At 38.9% G+C, this 20,087-nt stretch overlaps 1 protein-coding gene across 2 annotated transcripts in view; it reads left to right on the forward strand.

Moving 5' to 3' along the window:
* Positions 1-933: 933 nt before the first annotated feature.
* unkl (unk like zinc finger) overlaps positions 934-20,087 on the forward strand; it is a 179,468-nt gene continuing 160,314 nt past the window's right edge. For both annotated transcript variants that reach the window (XM_059979675.1, XM_059979676.1), the window contains exons 1-2: positions 934-1,102; positions 1,396-1,605. In XM_059979675.1, coding sequence (XP_059835658.1) covers positions 1,038-1,102; positions 1,396-1,605 — 275 coding nt within the window. In that variant the 5' untranslated portion in view covers positions 934-1,037. The remainder of the gene's footprint in view (positions 1,103-1,395; positions 1,606-20,087) is intronic.

Consider the following 20,087-nt stretch of genomic DNA (forward strand, 5'->3'; position numbering starts at 1 on the left):
ACAGACTGACCAAAACACTGAGGCTGTGGCGCTGACTGCTGCACCGTAGTGGAGACGGGACTGTATTTTATGTTGACAACACACTATCAGAAGTTGAGGTACAGGAGGTTCCCTGTTGCTGACGTTCTCGGGCCCTAGTGACTGAACTGTTAACGGATATCGCCTCTTCACGTTTCAAAATATTAGTCGTTCAAACGAATAGCGAAAACCTCAGCGCCGCTCGACAAAGACAAACAAGTCCTTTACATACGCGATGCAAACATTCAGCTACTCGCTGACAATCTGACTCAGCCTGAGTCACCACAAACACAATAGAAACTCCACGTGTTATCCAGGGTTGTAATTTATATCTACGGGGGTTCTAAATTATATTTCCAACTTTCCCTTCAAATTATTATCTCTGCACAAGACCAAGGTGTAGACTAGAATTCAAATGAGTATACTTAGAGAAAACACTTTCACCAGTCATATCCGTTCAGCAAGTAACTACTGTATAATCAACAGGATACTATAGTCATTTATTTGGACATTTCTACAGTACCCTTCGCGATTTGAGAAAATCACAACGCCTCCATTGACAATTTTGCAATTACTGTACCAAGATTTAGCGAAATGCTGACGAATAAAAAATCCTGACACTGACCATTTATTTCCCTCAGTGGAAACCTACATTCTTACATTTTCCAGAAACGATTTGATCATAAACAATATAGCAGGCATTTAAAAAAAAATATATAATATTTTTGACGTACCGATGGACAGCGGCTTCAGGTGGTTCCTATATACAGTAAGTTTGAAATCTCTCTCATAAGGGCCACCAGAGGCCGACTTTCTCGAGTGTATTTTACCCCTGAGTGAGGTGATTTTCTTCAGGCAGAGGCCCAGGCCGGTCGCTTCCCGAACCGCCGCCGCTGGCGCTCCAGCGACCGGCTCTCCCCGGACTCTGGCCACGTGTCCCCGGCCAGCGTTTGAACCGTCCCGCCAATTACCCGGCGCGCCTTGCGCCGCGCACGCGCATTTCATTGTTTTGACTAAAAATGCCGTCGGTTTCGAAAGCTGCGCCGAGCGCTTCTCCTCAGACCGAGAAACCGTCTCATTACACGTAGGTACCGAGCCCACCCGCCGCGGCAGCGCCACAAGCGCGCATGGGGCACGCTGCAACCAGCCAGAAGCGAAAAACGCAGCGGCAGGAAAGCTATCCAGCAAATCTCTTCACGCCAGCTAATTTAGTCTCGGAGTAGCGACCCTCCCCCGCCCGCCAGGCCCAGGCCTCGGCCCCCCTGTCCGCAGGCCCATTCTCTGCCCCCACCTACCCCCGCCCCCAACCTCGGTTAGATACATCTCTCGGGCCCTCTTGTGCAAGTCAGTCTCTAACCTACGCGTTTTATTTTGCAGGTACCTTAAAGAGTTCCGCACGGAGCAATGCCCGCTCTTCTTGCAGCACAAGTGCGCCCAACACAGGCCCTTCACCTGCTTCCACTGGCATTTCCTGAACCAGAGACGGCGGAGGCCCATCAGGAGGCGGGACGGTACCTTCAACTACAGCCCAGACGTCTATTGCACGAAATACGATGAGACGACAGGGATCTGCCCGGACGGAGACGAGTGAGTGAATAAGACTGTTTGGTACTCGGGCCGTGGGAGGTGTGTTCGAGGAAATAGCCAGAGGGACGCGCCAGGGCCCGCCCCCCTCAGGAGTTTCACTGTTCCCACGAACTTGGGGTTCGGGGCTGGTGAATGGAATGTTTCTCGATGGTGGGTTGTTGATTCAGGTCTGCAGTTTTCCATTGTGAGGACCCTTGTCTCCCGTGTTGATTGTGGTAGGCTGGGTTTCTCTGCCTCGGGATTGTGAAGTTGCCCAAGATTTCGAAACTTGGAAAAGCGAAATAATGTTTGCATGGTTTATTTCATTTTAAGGAAAACATTTTATTCGTTTATTAAATTAACTAAAGTACTGCCTCCGAATTTACTTCAGTATATTGATAGAGGTCTTTTTCTAAGGATAGAAGGTGGTGAAGTAACAAACTTTTATGGTGTGAGCTGTAGCAATCATTTAAATATATTCTAGCAATCCAATTTGCTTAATCTTCATTTTATTAATTTTAGTCAGGGCACTTGGAAGTGTTTGAAAATTAATGAAGCTACACCACATGGGCTTGTAGATTTTCCAGTCGTTTCCTGTGACTATATATGTGATTTTATTTATACTTGTCATTTTTTTTTTGCTTGTTTTGTTTTCATGATACCGTATCCACATCTATAGATGCACATTGTCAAAAAGTAATTCTGTATCAGTTGCAATGTTGAATTGTGTATAGTTACCTATTTTTTCAATTTTGAGAAAGAACTGTATTGTATTAATTCTTTAATGTATTTTGAAGTAGATTTTTAAAGTTGAAACTTTATATGAACTTTTCATATTAAGTTGAAGTGGCATTTCCTGACGTCATAACGTTGAACAGCTCTGCAGTTTATTGCACATTACATTATCAAACATAAACCTGTAAACAAATTGAAAATGTTTCTTGTTATGAAACTCTGTGCTTCAAAGTTTTACTGGGATGGCATTTTCTGGCAACATAATAAGTGGAAGATAGCTATTTAAATAGTTTCATGACTTATTGTCCCAAATTACATCATGGCCAATTAAATATATTTACACAACATTACTATATTACTGTATGGTTTATTTCCCCTCATCTACTTGCAATTAGAAAGACACTGTATTTAAAATGTGTAAATTGAAATTTTTGAGGTTATATGTACAATTAGTTAATTTTTAATAGTTTATGTAATGTAAAGTTGTAAAATTAGAGTAAATGTTGGAAGACATTGCGTTAAGATCATATGAAAGGTTGAATGAAGGTGCATGCTTACAACTAAATGGCTGGGATTCTCAAACTACAAAAAATTGCTTGCAAGATATTTTATGAGAGTTTTAAAAAATTGTAGCTTGCTATCTTTATTTTTAAATTTGTGCAGTGGACAAAATTGAAAATTAAAATTGATCTAAGTGTAATCAAAATTTGATGGTGAATTTTGATTCACAAGTGTTTGGTTGTGAAGCCAGTATTATTGTGGATTCCATTTGTATTTTGGTCTGAAGTTGTACTGTTCTTGTGATTCATTTTTTGCTAGATTTGTAGGCAGTGAGGTAACTTTTGTTCTAACCTGTAAACAAAATATTGACCCCATCATCTGCAGTGTATTTTGTGTTAGCAAAATATGTCAGTCCAGCTGGAGCATTGTTTTCTGGATGTTGTGTATATTTTGTGAAATTTATTACTCTTTTAAAAGTTGTCAATTTCTGTTGAAAGAAACATTTGGATTTAAACTGAATTCACAAGAGGATCAGTTTTTAGCATATAAGCAGGGAAAATGCATGAGGTGCATAAAGGAGTGAATATTGGATTACATTAGAAATGAGATGTGGCCAAGAAATATCATGAGAAATACAAAGGCAAGTTTATTTTTAGGTTATATATACATAAATGAACAAAGTGAATAAAAGATGAACATCAGTCCAAATAACCACGTGAGAATATTGTGGTGGCAATAACAGAAATAACAGCTTAACAATAACAGCTTAAGTATGGTGAGGATTGTAATACTTTTTTGATTCAAAGTGCTCAGAAAAGATGAAGCATTTAAGTTAGACAACAAAACTGACAGGGAGATGTATTTTTGGAAAGGTAATGCCCATTTTGTTAGAAATAAGAAGCAGAAATAGTGTGAATTGCTACTGAGGTTATTCTGTAAACCAAATGGCTGGTGAATGAGCGAGAAATAAATCTTCATAGTAATCAGTTGTGCAAATATAGTAATAGTTGATTCTGACTTCAAAAGAAAAGATTTTGCTCATAACATTAAATTACTGAAAATGTAGTTGGAAACAGTGATAATCCATTAGATGTATTTGATCAGTATTTTCAAAAGGTACCCCAGAAAATTGTTACTTCTATTTTGAGTCAGAAAATAGGTGGGAGTTCAGGCCAGTGGAAATACTTTAAGTAGTTAGTGTACTATTAGAATCGATGCTGGGATCACTGTTGTTCAGATTTTGTGTTCATGGTTTGGACTGTGGTTTAAGAAGCACAATTTCTAAAATTGTCTCCGATGCTAAATCGTAGAGAGGGAGAAGGGGAGGATAGTGTGAATACTTTCAGGGCTGTGATGATAGTGGGAAAATGAAAATGGCTGTGCTCTGCATGAAGTTGGATTGGTACAAGAGACTAAATGGCCTTCTATGCTGTAATGTCCTGACTTATCTGGATAGATTTTACCTGGAATTCCACAGTGTATTAGGTGTACTATTGATGGGGACATGGGCTGTTGCTTCAAAATATTTGACCTCCCATTACTACATAATTTGCCTCATTAAGTTCCCTCTCCCATACCTTGTTGTTTTATAGATTTTGTGTACAGTTTTGCAATTCACCTGTTGTTCCTTAATCCTGTTATTTGTTCAGCTCTTTTAGCTATGAGTTTTGTTACTTTATGGAATGACTTCCAGTGGTTTTGAAAGATTTTATCTTGATACTTCAAATTGATTCCCATTAAGCAAAGTACTGGGGCTTAATTCTAGAGGGAAAAATAATTGATTCTGGTTAATTGGGGCACATCAAGACCAATACATTTAGGCTCAATTAAGCAGCTGCCTGAATTAGCTGAAGTTTCATAAAAATAGTTAAAAAGATATAAAAAAGACAAAATACTGTTTAACTGAATGACAAGTTATGTACTTAAATGAAATACAGAACAAGTTAGAACATTACTAGTACTACTACAGTACTATGAAACTATGTCCAGTTAGACCCCACTTAATGCTGAGGATATGTTCCCTAGAGGTGGAGTGCTATGTAAATCAGCGCTCTGCAGGGTCATTATAACATGATGTAAATGGACGTGTGTCTGATTTTAAAATACCAAACCTGAGAATATTATTTTATGCATACACAGTAATTCATGGAGGAACAATCACTCAAATGAGCCTAACCTGTACATCAGTGGCGCTGCAACACATCGCAGCAGCAGCGGAGGGACATGTGGTGGTTACATCTTAGAGGAGGAACCAGGCTGTGGTTCCTCATGAAGCAGCGTTTAACAGCAAGAAATCAAGTTGATAACACCTCTCTTTGCCTTATTGCTTCGCTCCCAGTCAGGGTAATTATCGATGAACTGGTCCATGATTTGTGTGATCGTGGTGGTGCTAGTGCTGAGGAATTTTGTGGTGAGGTTTCTTGCTGGTGTTTCCTCTTCTCCATTCATAGATTCACCCAGGACGTGTTGCTGTGCCAATTTTTGAAACTCTTAGATGTACTACCCTCTCTGGAAGCTGCAGGCCATTTTCCAGACATTATGGGTGAATAAGTTGGGCAAGGGAGCAAGAACATACACATCTGGGAAAGGCAAAGCATGAACTAATACGCGATTTGCTCTGAGTGGTTCAGAGTGTAAGTAAAGCGCTGTCATAGTCTGATGGAATATTTACTGTAATGAAGTTTTAAGGGTTATTTAGAATGAATTTTTGTCATTAAAAAAATTAAATAAAAAATTGAATAATCATGTGGTAATGAATCAGTGCTATGTTGGGTAACATTATGTGGGGTTAGAATTCCTAATAGTTATTGACAGAGTTGTTGACATGGTATGCCACCATGTTCTTTTGAACGACTATAAATGAACAAAATCAATGCCAGATAATGGACTGTCGATTTCATTGTAACATTTAAGATGATTGTTGATATTTTTGAATTCTTCCAAACTTGTTGAAGTAGTGAAATTTTCATTTTCACTGCTGGCTATTTCTGGCATCTCCAACTCTGAATGCTTGAAACAGCAGTGTGCAAAACAGTTCTGAATTGCCTTACTGCTTATTTCTTGCAGACTATCAGTAACAAAAATCACTGCCTTTTGAATGCAAACACATGCAACTGCCAATATTTTAAAACTGTTCCCCTAAACATGGTGCAGTATCTGATGACCACACAAGTACACTACTAATGCTAGTTAGAGACTTTAGCCACAGTCTTTTGTCCCAGTTAAGCAACATAGTGTCTCAAATAAAGTAGATCCCGGTTATTTTCTTAATTAATTTTTGTTCTTTAAGGGTTGTCCCAAATAAGTGGCTACCCTGATTAACTGATGGCCAAATTAACCGGAATCTGCTTTGTTTGAAAATAAAGCAGATGGTGAATTCAATCTTGTTTAGTCCACGCTGAAGTACTCATGCAGTTCTGGAGTGCTGCAATATTAAAAGGGACATGGAGAAAATGGAAGGGGTGCAATCTGAGTTTGCAAGTATGATGGCAGAAATGTGAAACTCCATTTTTCATTGATATGATCTAATAAAGGATTATAAAATAGTGAAAATAAGATCAAATTAAGATGGTCCCCAAGAAATTCAATACGGAATTCAGAAGGAACTACCCAAAGAATGGTGTGAATGATCTTGTGAACAGATGAGTGGTTAAAGGAAAATATAAGGGGCAGTTGACGGGGATAGGAAATTACGTTGATATATTTTGTGAGGATAGATAGTGGTTTAATGAAGCTAAGATGTTGTCATGGACTAACTGGGTCAAGGGTCGTTTTTCTTTGTAAAATACAAAAGTCTTCAGTTTACATAAGTTACTTTCTGGAGAACTGTTAAGGTGATTTTCTCCGCAGGTCAGAAAGTCGTCAACTTTTATTGTCATTTCGACCATAACTGCTGGTACAGTGCATAGTAAAAATGAGACAATAATTTTCAGGACCATGGTTTACATGACACAGTACAAAAAACTAGACTGAACTGTGTAATAAAAAAAAACAGAGGAGGCTATACTAGACTACAGACCTACACTGGACTGCATAAATGTCGTTTTCTACACAAAACCATATTGTATTGCTTTATGTACACTTGCTATAATTTTGTTTAATTGAACCCTAACACTATCTATAATTAAACTAATGGAATATATACTGTATCTAATCATTAATGAACACTACAAAATAGTATAATGCAATTTTTCAAGTCATTGATGTCATTAATAATCGTATGTTGTTAAAAGTCATCTGTAATCCAAGGAACTCCTCTGGATATTCATGATATATGCCAAATCAAATGGTTTACAGCCTTTTGCTCAGCTCCATTTTTTTTACCATCAAAATATTATTATGTCCCACATCCACTGTTCCTAATCTCCACATTGTACATAACCTATATATCCTGTTCAGTTTGTCTTTACCAAAGCTTTGCTTAACTTGCATGATTTTCAGTGCATTAAAGTATATGGGTACTGTATTTGATTTTGTGTATCTGCCCTGTTATACCTAAAATAGGAATAGATTCAAAATATTTTTCAAATTCTTCAGTTTTTAAAAATTTTGGGATTTGTGCTTGAAATAAGACAGTGTTGGTGTTAATATTCCACAGCTGTAACCTTATGTTTGAGTAGGGACATGGATTATTAAAATCTTTCCTAGCTAGATGTAATGAAATATTTTAAAGTTATAATTAAAACCAAATCTTTCTTGTTGTGGTTGGCAGTTCAGGAGGGAGCTCCTGAAGTTCAACCATCACAGTGGAAGTAAATTTATAATGGGACCCATTGGAAGTTCTAGACTCATTAAAGGATAAGCATTGCAGCATCTGTCACTATGCTCTAACACTTAACCATTTGGAGCTTATTGGTAGAACCCTGTTTTGGTAATGTTACCCAGTATTACTTTGGGAAATTGTCTGTTCCCTTCTGTGTTAGGTCAGACCTGGTATAGAACTGGAGAGCCTATTTGTATGGATGGTGTAGATTGCAGAAGAGGGAAGTTATTATTTGTAATTCCTTTATTTCTAAATGTTTGTAAGTATCTTAATAAACTTTCTTGTTAAACTAAATATTTATTAAAATTGATGTTAGAAGTCTTCATAATGGCTCTTGAAGTCAGAGCTGTTTACTTAGGCTCAAAATTTTAGCAGGGCCAAAGCTCCATCACCATCTTTGCCCTCTGTTTGGGCAATTTGATATTATCTTGATTGAGCTGTCCAGGACCTAGTTGCAGACTAGAAGTCACTGCTTGATAGTCAGAGTAGCCTCTACAAATGCACAAATGTTTTTGCAGATGGGTAGGACCATCAGTATTGATCCTGGATGGCAGACTGTGTTCCAACAGATCTATCCCAATACCACAGACCATTCAGTCCAACTAGTCTATTTAATCTTTTGTGGGTGAATGGTTAATATATTTGTCAACTCTGTTCCCATAACTTTTCAGCCTCTGTCTCCATTTATTTATGCAATCAATTTATTGATTTCATAGTTTCTTGCTGAGTTAATTCTGAAATGAATTACACAGTTTTGGGAAGTCTTTTGCCCTCTAGTCTAATCATTCACATTCAGTGTTGCCTCTTTGAAACGGTCTTTTTCCACCTTTTTTTTCTATGCGTATTCTATTAATATTTCAATCAACTTAAACACTACAGTTAAATAACCTTACAATGAGCCATATTCAAGGAAATGTAATACAGTTTTCTATAATCAGGCCTCAATTGATCTCCTTAAACTAGAAAATAGAGGAGATATGAAGCTGTGTGGTCATGGTAAGGCAAACATGGCCTTGGGCAGTTGAGGTGAGACTGCCAGAGATACTGCTGCTTACTGCAGATGAGATGGCTGAGCACTGAAGCCAAGTGAGGCCTCTGTAGTTTTAACATCCTGTGTATGACATAGACCCAGGCGGTTCTCCTTGTGCACTAATAAAATAAAAAAAGGTTGAGTCACGAGAGTGTGTATGTTTTTGGGCTTAGTTATTTGTGTTAGTTATTATCAGCGGAGACGGTTACTTTGACAATTGCAGATGCTGGAGTCTGGAGTAACAAATGGTTTGTAGAGGAACTCAGCAGACTGAGCAACATTTTTTGAGGTGGGTGAGCAGGACAAAAAGCAACTGATTCATCTGTGGGATGTTGTCTTCAGTCCTTATATCTTTTTCAGTTGCAAATCATGAATGTGTAGGTCTAAATGTAACTCTTGTTTGATTTCAATCAGGATGGTAGTCTACAAAATAAAGAACTGAGGACTCAAAAAGGGGGAAGAAAATCAGGCTAGTTAATAAGATGTTTTTGATTAACTGCACTGCATAGATAAATTGTACTTCATTGTGGTGTGTAGTTATTCCTAAATCTTCACATGAATGACAAAGGGAGTGAGAAGTGAGATTTGAGCATGGCCAAAGTCAAGAGAGCTGTTAATAATTTTGTTAGCAAATACACATGTGAAATTCTTTTGGGAAAGAATGGTAATACTCTATTCAGTCTAATCTCTGGTTGCAATATATAACTTTGTAAAATTTAAATACAATTTTCACATGATAGCTTATAATATCCATTTTCATTTTGGGGTGATTTAAAGTGCTTACAGCCAAAAGAAATGTAGCCACCATCAACATTACTAAACCAGTTAAAATGTTTTATCATATAGCTGTTCCTGAAAAGTTGCTGTGTAGAAGTTAACTGTTGTGATTCCAATGTTACAACAGTGAGTACATTTCTTTTGGCTGTAAGAAGGCTGAAGTCCAATTGCAGCCAGAAAAATTATTTTTTTTCATCTGTTGTATTGAACCTCTAGTTACAAATTTGAGTTTACTTAAATAAATGTTGGGATCTATTGTAGCTCTTTTTTCTTGTTCATTCTGATCGAGTTTTCAGAGAGCTGGCCATGATTTTTTTCTATTAAAAAAGCAACTTTAAACATAACTACAGTTATTTGTACCCTTTCACATTCATTCCAAACTTGTAATTGCTATGTTACTTATCCTCCATATTTTTGTCTTGTAATGGTGCAACAAAACTGAAATAAGATGTGAATATTTGGCCCCTTAATTTTTTTTTACAATTTTTAAGAATATTAACATTTCAACATCAATTTGCATGGAACCTCCTGAGAACATAGAGCATAGGAATTTACAGCACATTACAGGCCCTTCAGCCCACAATGTTGTGCCAACCATGTAATCTACTCTGGAGACTGTCTAGAATTTCCCTGCGGCATATACCTCTATTTTTCTAAGTTCTTTGTACCTGTCTAAGAGGCTCTTAAAATCACTATTGTATCTGCTTCCACCACTACCGCTGGCAGTGCATTCCACGCACCCATGGCTCTGTGTGTGGAAAAACTTGCCCCTGACACCCCCTTGATACCCATTTCCAAGCACCTTAAAACTATGCCCCCTTGTGTTAGCCATTTCAGCCCTGGGGAAAAAGCCTCTGGCTATCCACACGATCAATGCCCATCATCATCTTATACACCTCTATCAGGTCACCTCTGTTGCTCCAAGGAGAAAAGGCCAAGTACACTCAACCTATTCTCATAAGGTACGCCCTTCAATCCAGGCAACATCCTTGTAAATCTCCTCTCCACCCTCTATAGTATCCACATCCAACTACCGGGCCGCAGACCAGTACTGGGCTGCAAAGCACATACTATTGGGCCGCGAGAAAACAATATGATTTGTCGATATGAGTCAGCTGCACCTTTCCTCATTCCCTGTCACGCTCACTGTTGAACTTGAATGCACACAAAGTCATCAGTCGCTTAAACGCAGTGATACCCTTGCGCCAGGGATCACTGGTTGGCCTTGGGTAACCGTCCGCCTTGTGCGGCCGGTGAGAAGTGCCTATGCTACTTGCCTGGAGCGTGGACAGATGGATGCTGCCTCTAAACGTGTTGAGCACACCAAATGTTTATGGGGAACCTGGTGCTAAAATATTCGCATGTAACCCCCTGGGTCACCTCAGGCTCGCTCACACTCGTTCTCGTCTAGGGGGAGCAGCATTCGGCCCCACCAAACTGGGTAATCAGCTGGTGTGGATGCTGTGTGATGTACCCGCCTCACCCAAAAACAGACAGTACACATTAAGCGATTAAATGAGTACAATTTATAGAAGTTACTATAACTAAGTAATAACGATACAGTATATATGAAGAGAAAAAATAAAGAAAAGGTGCCAAACTTATCAAAGTCCAAACCACTTCGTGCACAACCGTTGGAGCTCAATTACTGAAGTCTTCTGGCCACCATTCGATCCCCTCCGAACTCCTTGACTCGCAGCTCAGGACCCTCCGAGTAGTCGACCAAGCACATCTAGCTTCATCCCCCCCTCTTCGGAGTACCTCCGGGCCTCGGACCCCCGCTTGGGGTCCGTTCCTCGCCCAGCTTACAGCATTGCGTCCTCTCTCTCGACCCCCTCGCGGCCGATCTGTCCAAAAGCCCGTCAACAAAAGCTTACAGACTCAGAAGAAAGAACATTAATCCCCATTTAGTTTACAAAGGAATACAATTCTCCCAGCACTCTCTCGCAACAAAGAAACATTCCTGCTTTTAACAAAACAAAGAAACCCTTTCCCAACAGTAACAAGAAAAAAGAAGAAACCCCCTTTACACGCAGACGACCTAATTTGGGCTCAGGGTTTCCTAAGTAGCAGAGCAGCTACCTTGCTGCGATCTACTGGAAGTCATCCCTCGAGCCAAACTTTTGTCAACCAATAGATCCTACCTACTTACGGGGGTGGGGGGGGTGCGTGCCCTGTTGCATTCCTCCTCGCTCTCTGGACTGCGACCGCCGTGGCCCCAGCACAGGGACCTCCGGCCCTGACCTTGTCCACTCACCCCATCCGTGACCAGCTGTATCTGGCCAAGGTGTCTGGTGGTGGGCGGGCGGAGGCTGGAGTTAGGGCAAAGAAGCTCTCAACTCTGCTTTGGCACCTTGAGTCCAAGCACCCTGCACTTAAAGATAAACCCATTGAATATTTTTGAGCGAAAAAACTTGATCAAGCGGGAAAGAATCAAGTGCTGAGAGCTACGAAAACTAAATTGCGGAATAGACTGGACATAAGGAACCTCCTTCAAGTATCGCTGTCTCCCATCGATGGGACTGTCTTGTTGCAGGGAAACAAGCCCAGGGCTCCACTGATTCAGCGATATTGGTGTGTTGCAATGATTTTATATGTTCATATGAGGAAAATATACACTGTGTGTTTAATATTAAATTCGTTAGGTAAAACCTTTTAGCAATGAATTTGAGTGTATTAGCCACTTATAAGTGACTTCTAGTTGACTTATCTGTATTCCAGTTGTGATTAACACCCCTCCTGGTTGGCCGGTCCGCAAGAATACTGTCAATATTAAACCAGTCCGCAGTGCAAAAAAGGTTGGTGACCCCTGCTGTAGTGAGGTGACCATAACTGAACACAGTACTCTAAGTGGTGTCTGACCAAGGCCTTGTATAGCTGTAACATTACCTCACAGATCTTGAACTCAATCCCATGGTTGATTAATGCCAGTGCTGTCAACCTGCGCAGCAGTTTTGAGTGTCCTATGGACATGGACCCCAAGATCTCTCAGATCCTCCACACTGCCAGGAGTCTTACCATTCATGTTATATTCTTTAAATTGGACCTACCAAAATGAACCACTTCATACTTGTCTGGGTTGAAGTCTATCTGCCACTTCGCAACTCAGTTCTGCTATTGATGCCCCGCTGTAGCCTCTGACAACCCTTGTTCATCAAAGCAGCCAGATATGAACTTTTTGCTGAGTTTGTAACCTTGGCAACGTCAACTCACTAACAATTCTCCTTAAGTCGCAGGTTTCAACCAGTTTTCTTGACAGACATAAATTTCAAATACATTAATCCTCATTCAATACAAACTCTTGGTTAATGAAGAGTACGCACAACCTTCCTGCAACTATTTAAGACCCCATTGAGATTACAGTTGTCTTGTTCCCCTGCAAATAAAAGCATTATTGCTACAGAGAAGTAAACTTTTCAGTCTACTAAATTTATAGCAACTATTAACCTCTATCATCATTATATTAATCCACTTAAAAATATTTTCTCTCATTCTCACCAACTGTCCAGATATTCTAACACTGCCTATTTACTGGGGACAACTTGAAGTGGACAATTAACTGACCAGGCCATATGTCTTTGTGAGTAAACTAGAGCATTCAGAGGAAACCCTGCATGTTCAACTTGTGACAATGCAGTACTCGCTGTGACAACTTGCCATATTAAAAACAAGTATAGGCAATAAAGGCTAGCAAGGTTTATTTCTGAAATGGTATGTTAATCATAAGCTGATTAATAAGATGACCAGTGAGATACACTGGAGTTTAGAAGAATGAAAAGTGATCTAATTGAAATATATAAATTTCTAATGTAACGGCGTGTGGCCTAGTGGGCAAGGCATCAGACTAGTAACCTGAAGGTCACTGGTTCGAGCCTCAGCTGAGGCAGCGTGTTTGTGTCCTTGAGCAAGGCACTTAACAACACATTGCTCTGCAATGTCACTGGTGCCAAGCTGCTTGGGTCCTAGTGCCCTTCCCTTGGACAACATTGGTGGCGTGGAGAGGGGAAGGCCTGCAGCTTGGGCAACTGCTGGTCTCCCATACAACCCTGCCCAGGCCTGCGCCCTGGATACTCCAGGCGCAGATTCATGGTCTCCCGAGACCAACGGATGCCACACAATGTGATTTAACGTAGTATAAAGAGACATAATTTCTCAAAGCTGGGTTGTTACAAAAGGTCATTCAGTACATAGAGGAGAAGAAATTCCTTCATCCAGGTAGTAGTGGATCTTTGGAATTTTTTATGTAAGAGGATTTTGAAGGCCTAGTTACTGATTAATGACCAATTGATAAATATTTGAATATTTAGGTATTCAAATAATCAAGACAATGCACTAAAATAGCATTGATGATCATACTGAATGGCACAGTAAATATGTGACGTATATAGCTTACATTGTTCTACTTGTGTTACAACATTTTTTTCAATATAGTGTTTGTGATTGCATATGTAATAAATACTAATAGGTTGCTGTGAGTGAAATATGAGGGAAAAATACTGTGGATGACACTGAAGATCAGAGGGGGAAGTGACTTAATCGGATTGTTCTGAGAGCTGGACAGACCAATGGGCCAAATAGGTTCTTTTCCCCTCCTTCATACCTACCTCAACTCCTTTATGTCTAAAGAAAATATAAATATGATATTTGGTATAATCTACAGGTTTCAGCTTGCTCTTCCATAGAATAATATTGCAGCATTTTTTCATTTTGCATGGGTGGTGCAACAGCAGCTGTATTTCTGCGCTGAATTTGATTTATATTGGGGAAGACTATCTGTAGAGTACATGTATAGTCACAGGAATGTTTTGGCTCGTTCATCCTAGCCAACCAGCGGGTTTAGCTATACAGCATGAGTGAATAGACTGATTTTTTAAAAAAAAATCCTGCCTGAGTGGATGGGGAGCAGGGAAACATCACGTCATCAGCCAGGTGACAAACAAGAGGATTTCCAAAGAGTTAGATAGTGGATCATTGGAGTTCAATTGTTATTGCCAATAAGGTAAATTCCTTTCCTACCACTCTTGCTTAATTGGTAAATAAGCATTGTGTTGCTGAGCCATGGGACATGTTATGGATTCAGGGCAAGACTTGTGTTTGCTAGGGTATAGTTAAACATATCAGAATTTTTTTTCCCCATTCAGGTTGATGCCAACACCCAAAAACGTGCTCTTGTTGGTTCTTCCAATACTGCCATGTGCATTTTTGTAGTGAAAGGAACTTCTGAAGGAAATAATCATAATTAGAAAATATAAATTTTTGCTTTGATTCAGAGTGCTCTTGCTAGTGACTCCAGTTGCTAAATGTGCTGGTCTCTGAATGAATATTGTCTTGTTGCCAGACATTTCCTGAAAAAAATTGTCACTGAGGTGATATTAGAAAGGGATGTGCTGGCTTTTGGCTTTCAAGCTTTTGAAGGTATAATTGAAGTTTCCTGCTATTTTGTTTCTAGACAGATCTGTTCTTAATTTCCATCTCCAATATTGCATTTTCATTCCAGGATGATCAACACTTTAAAATCCAGATGGGTTTCTGTGTCTTAATCCATTGGATGTTTTGTGATAGCATGGAGACCAAGAGAGACTGAATGGTACAAGTATTGGTGATTGCTGAGACAGAATGGGGACTGATTATTAGCTGTAGATATGTCCAGCAGAGATGTAAAAAGGAGTTGAATAAAAACAGGAACAAAAAGAAAAATGAAGAGATAAAAGAAAACAACCTTGGAACTATAAGATGAAAGGAAAATGCTGGAATACCTAAAATATCAGGACTTGACATTGAATTCTGCACTTTCAGATAATTGTTTAAACAAAACTATCAATCTGATGTATTAACAGTTGTTCCCTCCACAGAGGCTGCCAAACTTGCTAAGCATTTTGTATTCCCAGCATCTGCAGTGGCTTGCCCTTCCAGAGTTTTGTATCCTATAGTTCCAGCATTTTTCTTTCACTTACACTTCATTGTTTGCATCTCCAGACAGATAATCTGCTATCACCTTCATCTTCTCAGCTGACAGCAGCAGTAGTTGTACTTGTATCATTCAGTCTATCTCCTTCTATAGTGATGTTCTGTCCCTCCCTTATTTCACTATTATTAATGCCTGCAAGCTAACCTTTAGTGAATTCTATACAAAGACTCCCAAATCCTTTTGCATCACTGATTTAAAAAAAATTTTCTCCCTATTTTGAAAGTAGTTCATGCCTTTATTCCTTCTACCAAATTGTATGAACGTATACTTCCCTGCACTTTATTCCACCTAACACTTCTTTGCCCATTCTCCCAATCTAACTGCTTCTGTAGACTCCCTGCTTCCTTAACACTACCTGTCCCTCCACCTATCTTCATGTTGTTTACAATTTTGGCCCCAAAGCCATCATTTCCATCATCTAATTCATTAACATCCAGTGTGAAAAGAAGTGGTCCTGACATTGACCCCTGTGGAATACCACATCACTGGCAGCCAATCAGAAAAGGCTCCCTTTCTGTCGACTTTTTGCTCCTGCCAGTCAACTAATCTTTTATCCATGCGAGCATCTTTCCTGTAAATTTTAATTTTTAACATAATCTAAGTCAACTTTTTTATGAAATGGATGAAGTTGAAAGTCTGGATTGTTTGAGGGAATCTTATGCAAAACATAATGATATTCTTATTTTATCACAAAGAAAGACACCAAGTTGTCTAGTTTCTATATTGATTAATACAAAATAATAAAACTAATAATAAATTGCTTAAAATGAAGGTTTTTATCACCAGTCACTGTGTTTGGTAGTATAATGTGCCATAATTAATTCTGAAAGCTTAGTTATATTTTGAGCTTTTCAGCCAGCATTTAGTCATTAATTTTTTTTAGAAACAGTTCTTTACCTAGTAAATTAATTGTTTATAACTATACAAATATTACTTTCTAAATGCACAAGTTACGGAATATACTCCCAGGTTACAAATGGACGTATCAAATCAAATATTCTGAGCTATTTTGGGAGTTCAGCTGCTTTTCTCCCTTCAAAAAATCTTATGCTACATTATTCAAATTCTAGGGGTATATCTAAATCTTAATATTACAATTTAACAAATTCAATTTATGCTCTAAAATGTGTAAGTTTAAGAAATGTGATGAAGTATATGTCATTGTTGAAACCATTCAGATGGTTCACCAGTGAAGAGGCAAGTCTGTTTTCCTTATCATAATGCATGGGTGGCAGGGTGGAGATATGCCTATACCAGAGGAAGTATAAGGTGCTTCTACCCTCTGCTAGCCTGCAGGTCATTGTTGGACAAGGTGTAGCACTACAAATCAGAGTCACATGAAATCATAGGAGCAGGTGGTAGATGGTCATATTACAAGCCCTGATTATGCGATCGCAGATGCCAGGCAGATAATCTCGGGAGAGTTTGATAGTGGTTGGGGTCACCCGTTTTGTAAAGACACCAACCAGAAGATGGCAATGGCAAACCTTCTTTGGAAAAATTTTCCAAAATCATTCTCCATGGTCATGGAAAGACCACGATCGCCCACATCATACAATATGGCACATAATGATTGATAATGATGTGATTCTAATCCTAAAAGTTAGTCATTGTCTAATATGTCCTTTAATTCTGTTTGTGTAGTTGATTGCTGTCATCTGTTCTAGAGGTTGAACCTTCTCAGTCAAGTGCACATGAAGGGCTTGAGGTTACAGAAATAAGCAGAAAATTAATTTTGACCTGCCATATCTTAAAGAAGCTACTTATTGATGTGTGTGTTCACAGTAGCAATTCATCTGATTGTATGTAAAGTGACCACCTTGGCTTTCCTTATCATACTATGGCAGTCTGTTGGAAAAGAGATGTTTACTAGATTTAAGTCATGTCCATCTATTCAGTATCATTTACCTGAATAAAAAATAGTCACCATTCTTTAATATTGTGATTTAAGGTCACAAGTAGATTTCAGATTGAGCCCAACATAGCTCGTTCCAGGCCTTTGATCAATTTGTAACAGGCATTATTTTCTTGATTTGTAAAGCTTTGCAAGATGATTGATGTGGTGAAAATATTATCATGGACGTTGACTATGAAAAGTATGATTGCATGAAATTCATGCCTTCCCTGACCATATTTTTATAACTGTTTGACAATGCAGTGGTCTTTTCAACTTGAAAAGAGTCAGTATTTACATTTCTGTTAAGATGCATTATCAGAATTGGTGACACGTGTTCAAAAAGAGGAAAAGAAATGCTTTGACTTAAGGGAAAGGAAAAAAATTACTTGGACCACTGAGGAACAAGTTGGGCATTGTACCCATCATTAATGCCCTAGCATCTCTAATGGTTTGATCACATCGTTCACAGATGTCTGAACTGGAGTAAAAGCAAACCAAGTCTAAACAATTTAAGATGAAAGATATAGTTATTCAAATCCTGGTGCTTGGTAAATCTACAGAGCTAGTTCATCACTCCAGAACTACTTCATCCAAAATTGAGTGCAGGACTCTATATACTACCAAGTTAAAATGCCTTCTTTTCACAATTCACAAGAGTGACTTCCTTATTTTTGAAAAACCAGTTCCTTTGAGATAAAGGGCAATATTGCATTAATCTTTCTGTTTGAGTTTTGCATCTGTTTAAAATGAAGGGGATTCTTGTAAAATGCTTTAAATTTCAGAGTTTGAATTAGTGTGTATGAGGCTTAATTAAAGAGGAGCAAAAGTAGCAGCTTGGTGTGGACTGTGTTACTGCCTACTACAGGACTACATCAACTTGGTGCACGAAGGTGGTGTGTCATCTGACAGTGATGTTTCTCTTGCGATTATAAGACACTGTTGGACATAAATGTAAAATGCTGTAAGCCCATTTCCCTTGTTTATTGATGAGACAGATGTCGGGGAAGCTGCTTGAGCATGCTTGTGAGAATTAGGTGTCAAGCCGTGGGCTTGATTGTTGGAGCAGTTCAGGAGAAGAGACGTCAGTGATGGTGTAGTGCAGTGTTCATCCTTGGTTGGGGTCTGGGTGCTGCCCTCCAGTGGCATGACATGTTGGAATGGGTGCTTGCATGCATACATTCATCTGTGAACTGCTGAGAACTGCTTAAGGCTGATTTATACTGTGCGTCGCATCGACGCCTTAGGTAATGCGTACCCTATGCTGTCCAGAAAAGTTACTGGCATGCCACGGTGATGCAGACCGCAACAACTGATTGGTCCGCTTGGTAGCATCGCATTTCCTCCTATGCATTTCCAGTTGCTTCTTCTCTGCCATGTTTGTAGGCTGTGCATACACCGATGTGAAATAGATGAACCAAATCGTCAAATCTACCTGCCGACATGTGAAAATGTTTGAAATGAATTTCCTTATCCATGTCTCTCACAAAGAAACTCAACACAATGGCATAGAAACCCCACCACCAACTAGCATTTTGGCGCACACCAATGCATGCTTGCTAAGGCATAGAGCGACGCAGAAGTGAAAATCAGGGTTACGGCGTAGGCAGCGGCATAGCCCGTATGCGCAAATCAGCCTTTAGTTTTGCTGATAACACACATGCAGCATCAATTTATAGAACATGTCACTCGTTGACTTGGGTTGTATTTTTTGTGTGACTGTAAGTTTATTTGCTGTTTTATGTGTGTATGTGCCTTGTGCTGTGTATTGACTGTTAGTACTGTGATTTGCACCTGATCCTCAAGGAACGCTATTTTGTTTGGCTGTATGCATGAGTATTCATGCATGGTTGAATGACAGTTAAACATGAACTTGCTTGCATTTGCGCTTATAGATACTAATTTTTTTAAACCCTGGTTCACTTTTTTACAGCAATTCATTTTAATACTTCAAATCCATTGGTCTTTGAAATAGCTGTATAAAAGATGTGCAAGACGTTTTCACTGTACATGTTTTTTTTTGCTTTATAGCCTCAAAAATTAATTAGAAATTTCCTGTGCATTGAGTTAATGATGTGGAGCAACAATTTCTTTATTATTAATAAAAACCATAGGCAGAGAAGTCAATTTGAGATATTTTGAAAATGTTCTGGTATACGATAACTTAGTCAATTACTTATTTCAGGAGTTTATTTTACTTGGTTTGAGAGCAGTTTTTACTTCCAAATTAAGGGAAGCATATGAATTTCCCCCAAAACTCTTCAACTTAAAAATTAAAGCTCAAATTTACCAAAGGTATTAACAGCAGTATGTTTTAATTGCAACAGTAAGTGAAATACTGTAAAAACATGAATATTCCACTGTTTAGTTTAAATCCACCCTTTTTCCATTTTTTGTTTCCATAATCTTTTACAGGCCTCATTGTGGTGTGGCATTTCTCCAGATGTTTGTTCTATTTCTTTGAGTGAACTATAGTGGTATTTCTAAACTACTGTTAGAAAATGCTGTTTTTCATGATGGGTGGCAATATTTGCTTTGGTGTGAAACTTTTAATTTTGAGTTGTGGAAATTATTAGAGTTCACTACTGGTCATGTGTTAAAACCATTTGAAAGTTTGCTTTCAATTTAGCAAACTTGAAGATGTATATCGTGGAGAAAATTGTTGTTTATTCTGTAAATGAGAAAGCATATATAAAAATATGCTTTGCAGTGTTGATAAAGCCTGCAAAACTTCAAAGCAGCTAGATTCTCATCTCAAAGCATGGCTATAGCAGTTGCCACATCTTGACTTCAAAGTCTGGATATCAATCTATAAGTTGCTGCCACTCTCGTATGA

The sequence above is a fragment of the Hypanus sabinus genome, chromosome 9 (assembly GCF_030144855.1).
Source record: "Hypanus sabinus isolate sHypSab1 chromosome 9, sHypSab1.hap1, whole genome shotgun sequence".
Taxonomy (NCBI): domain Eukaryota; kingdom Metazoa; phylum Chordata; class Chondrichthyes; order Myliobatiformes; family Dasyatidae; genus Hypanus; species Hypanus sabinus.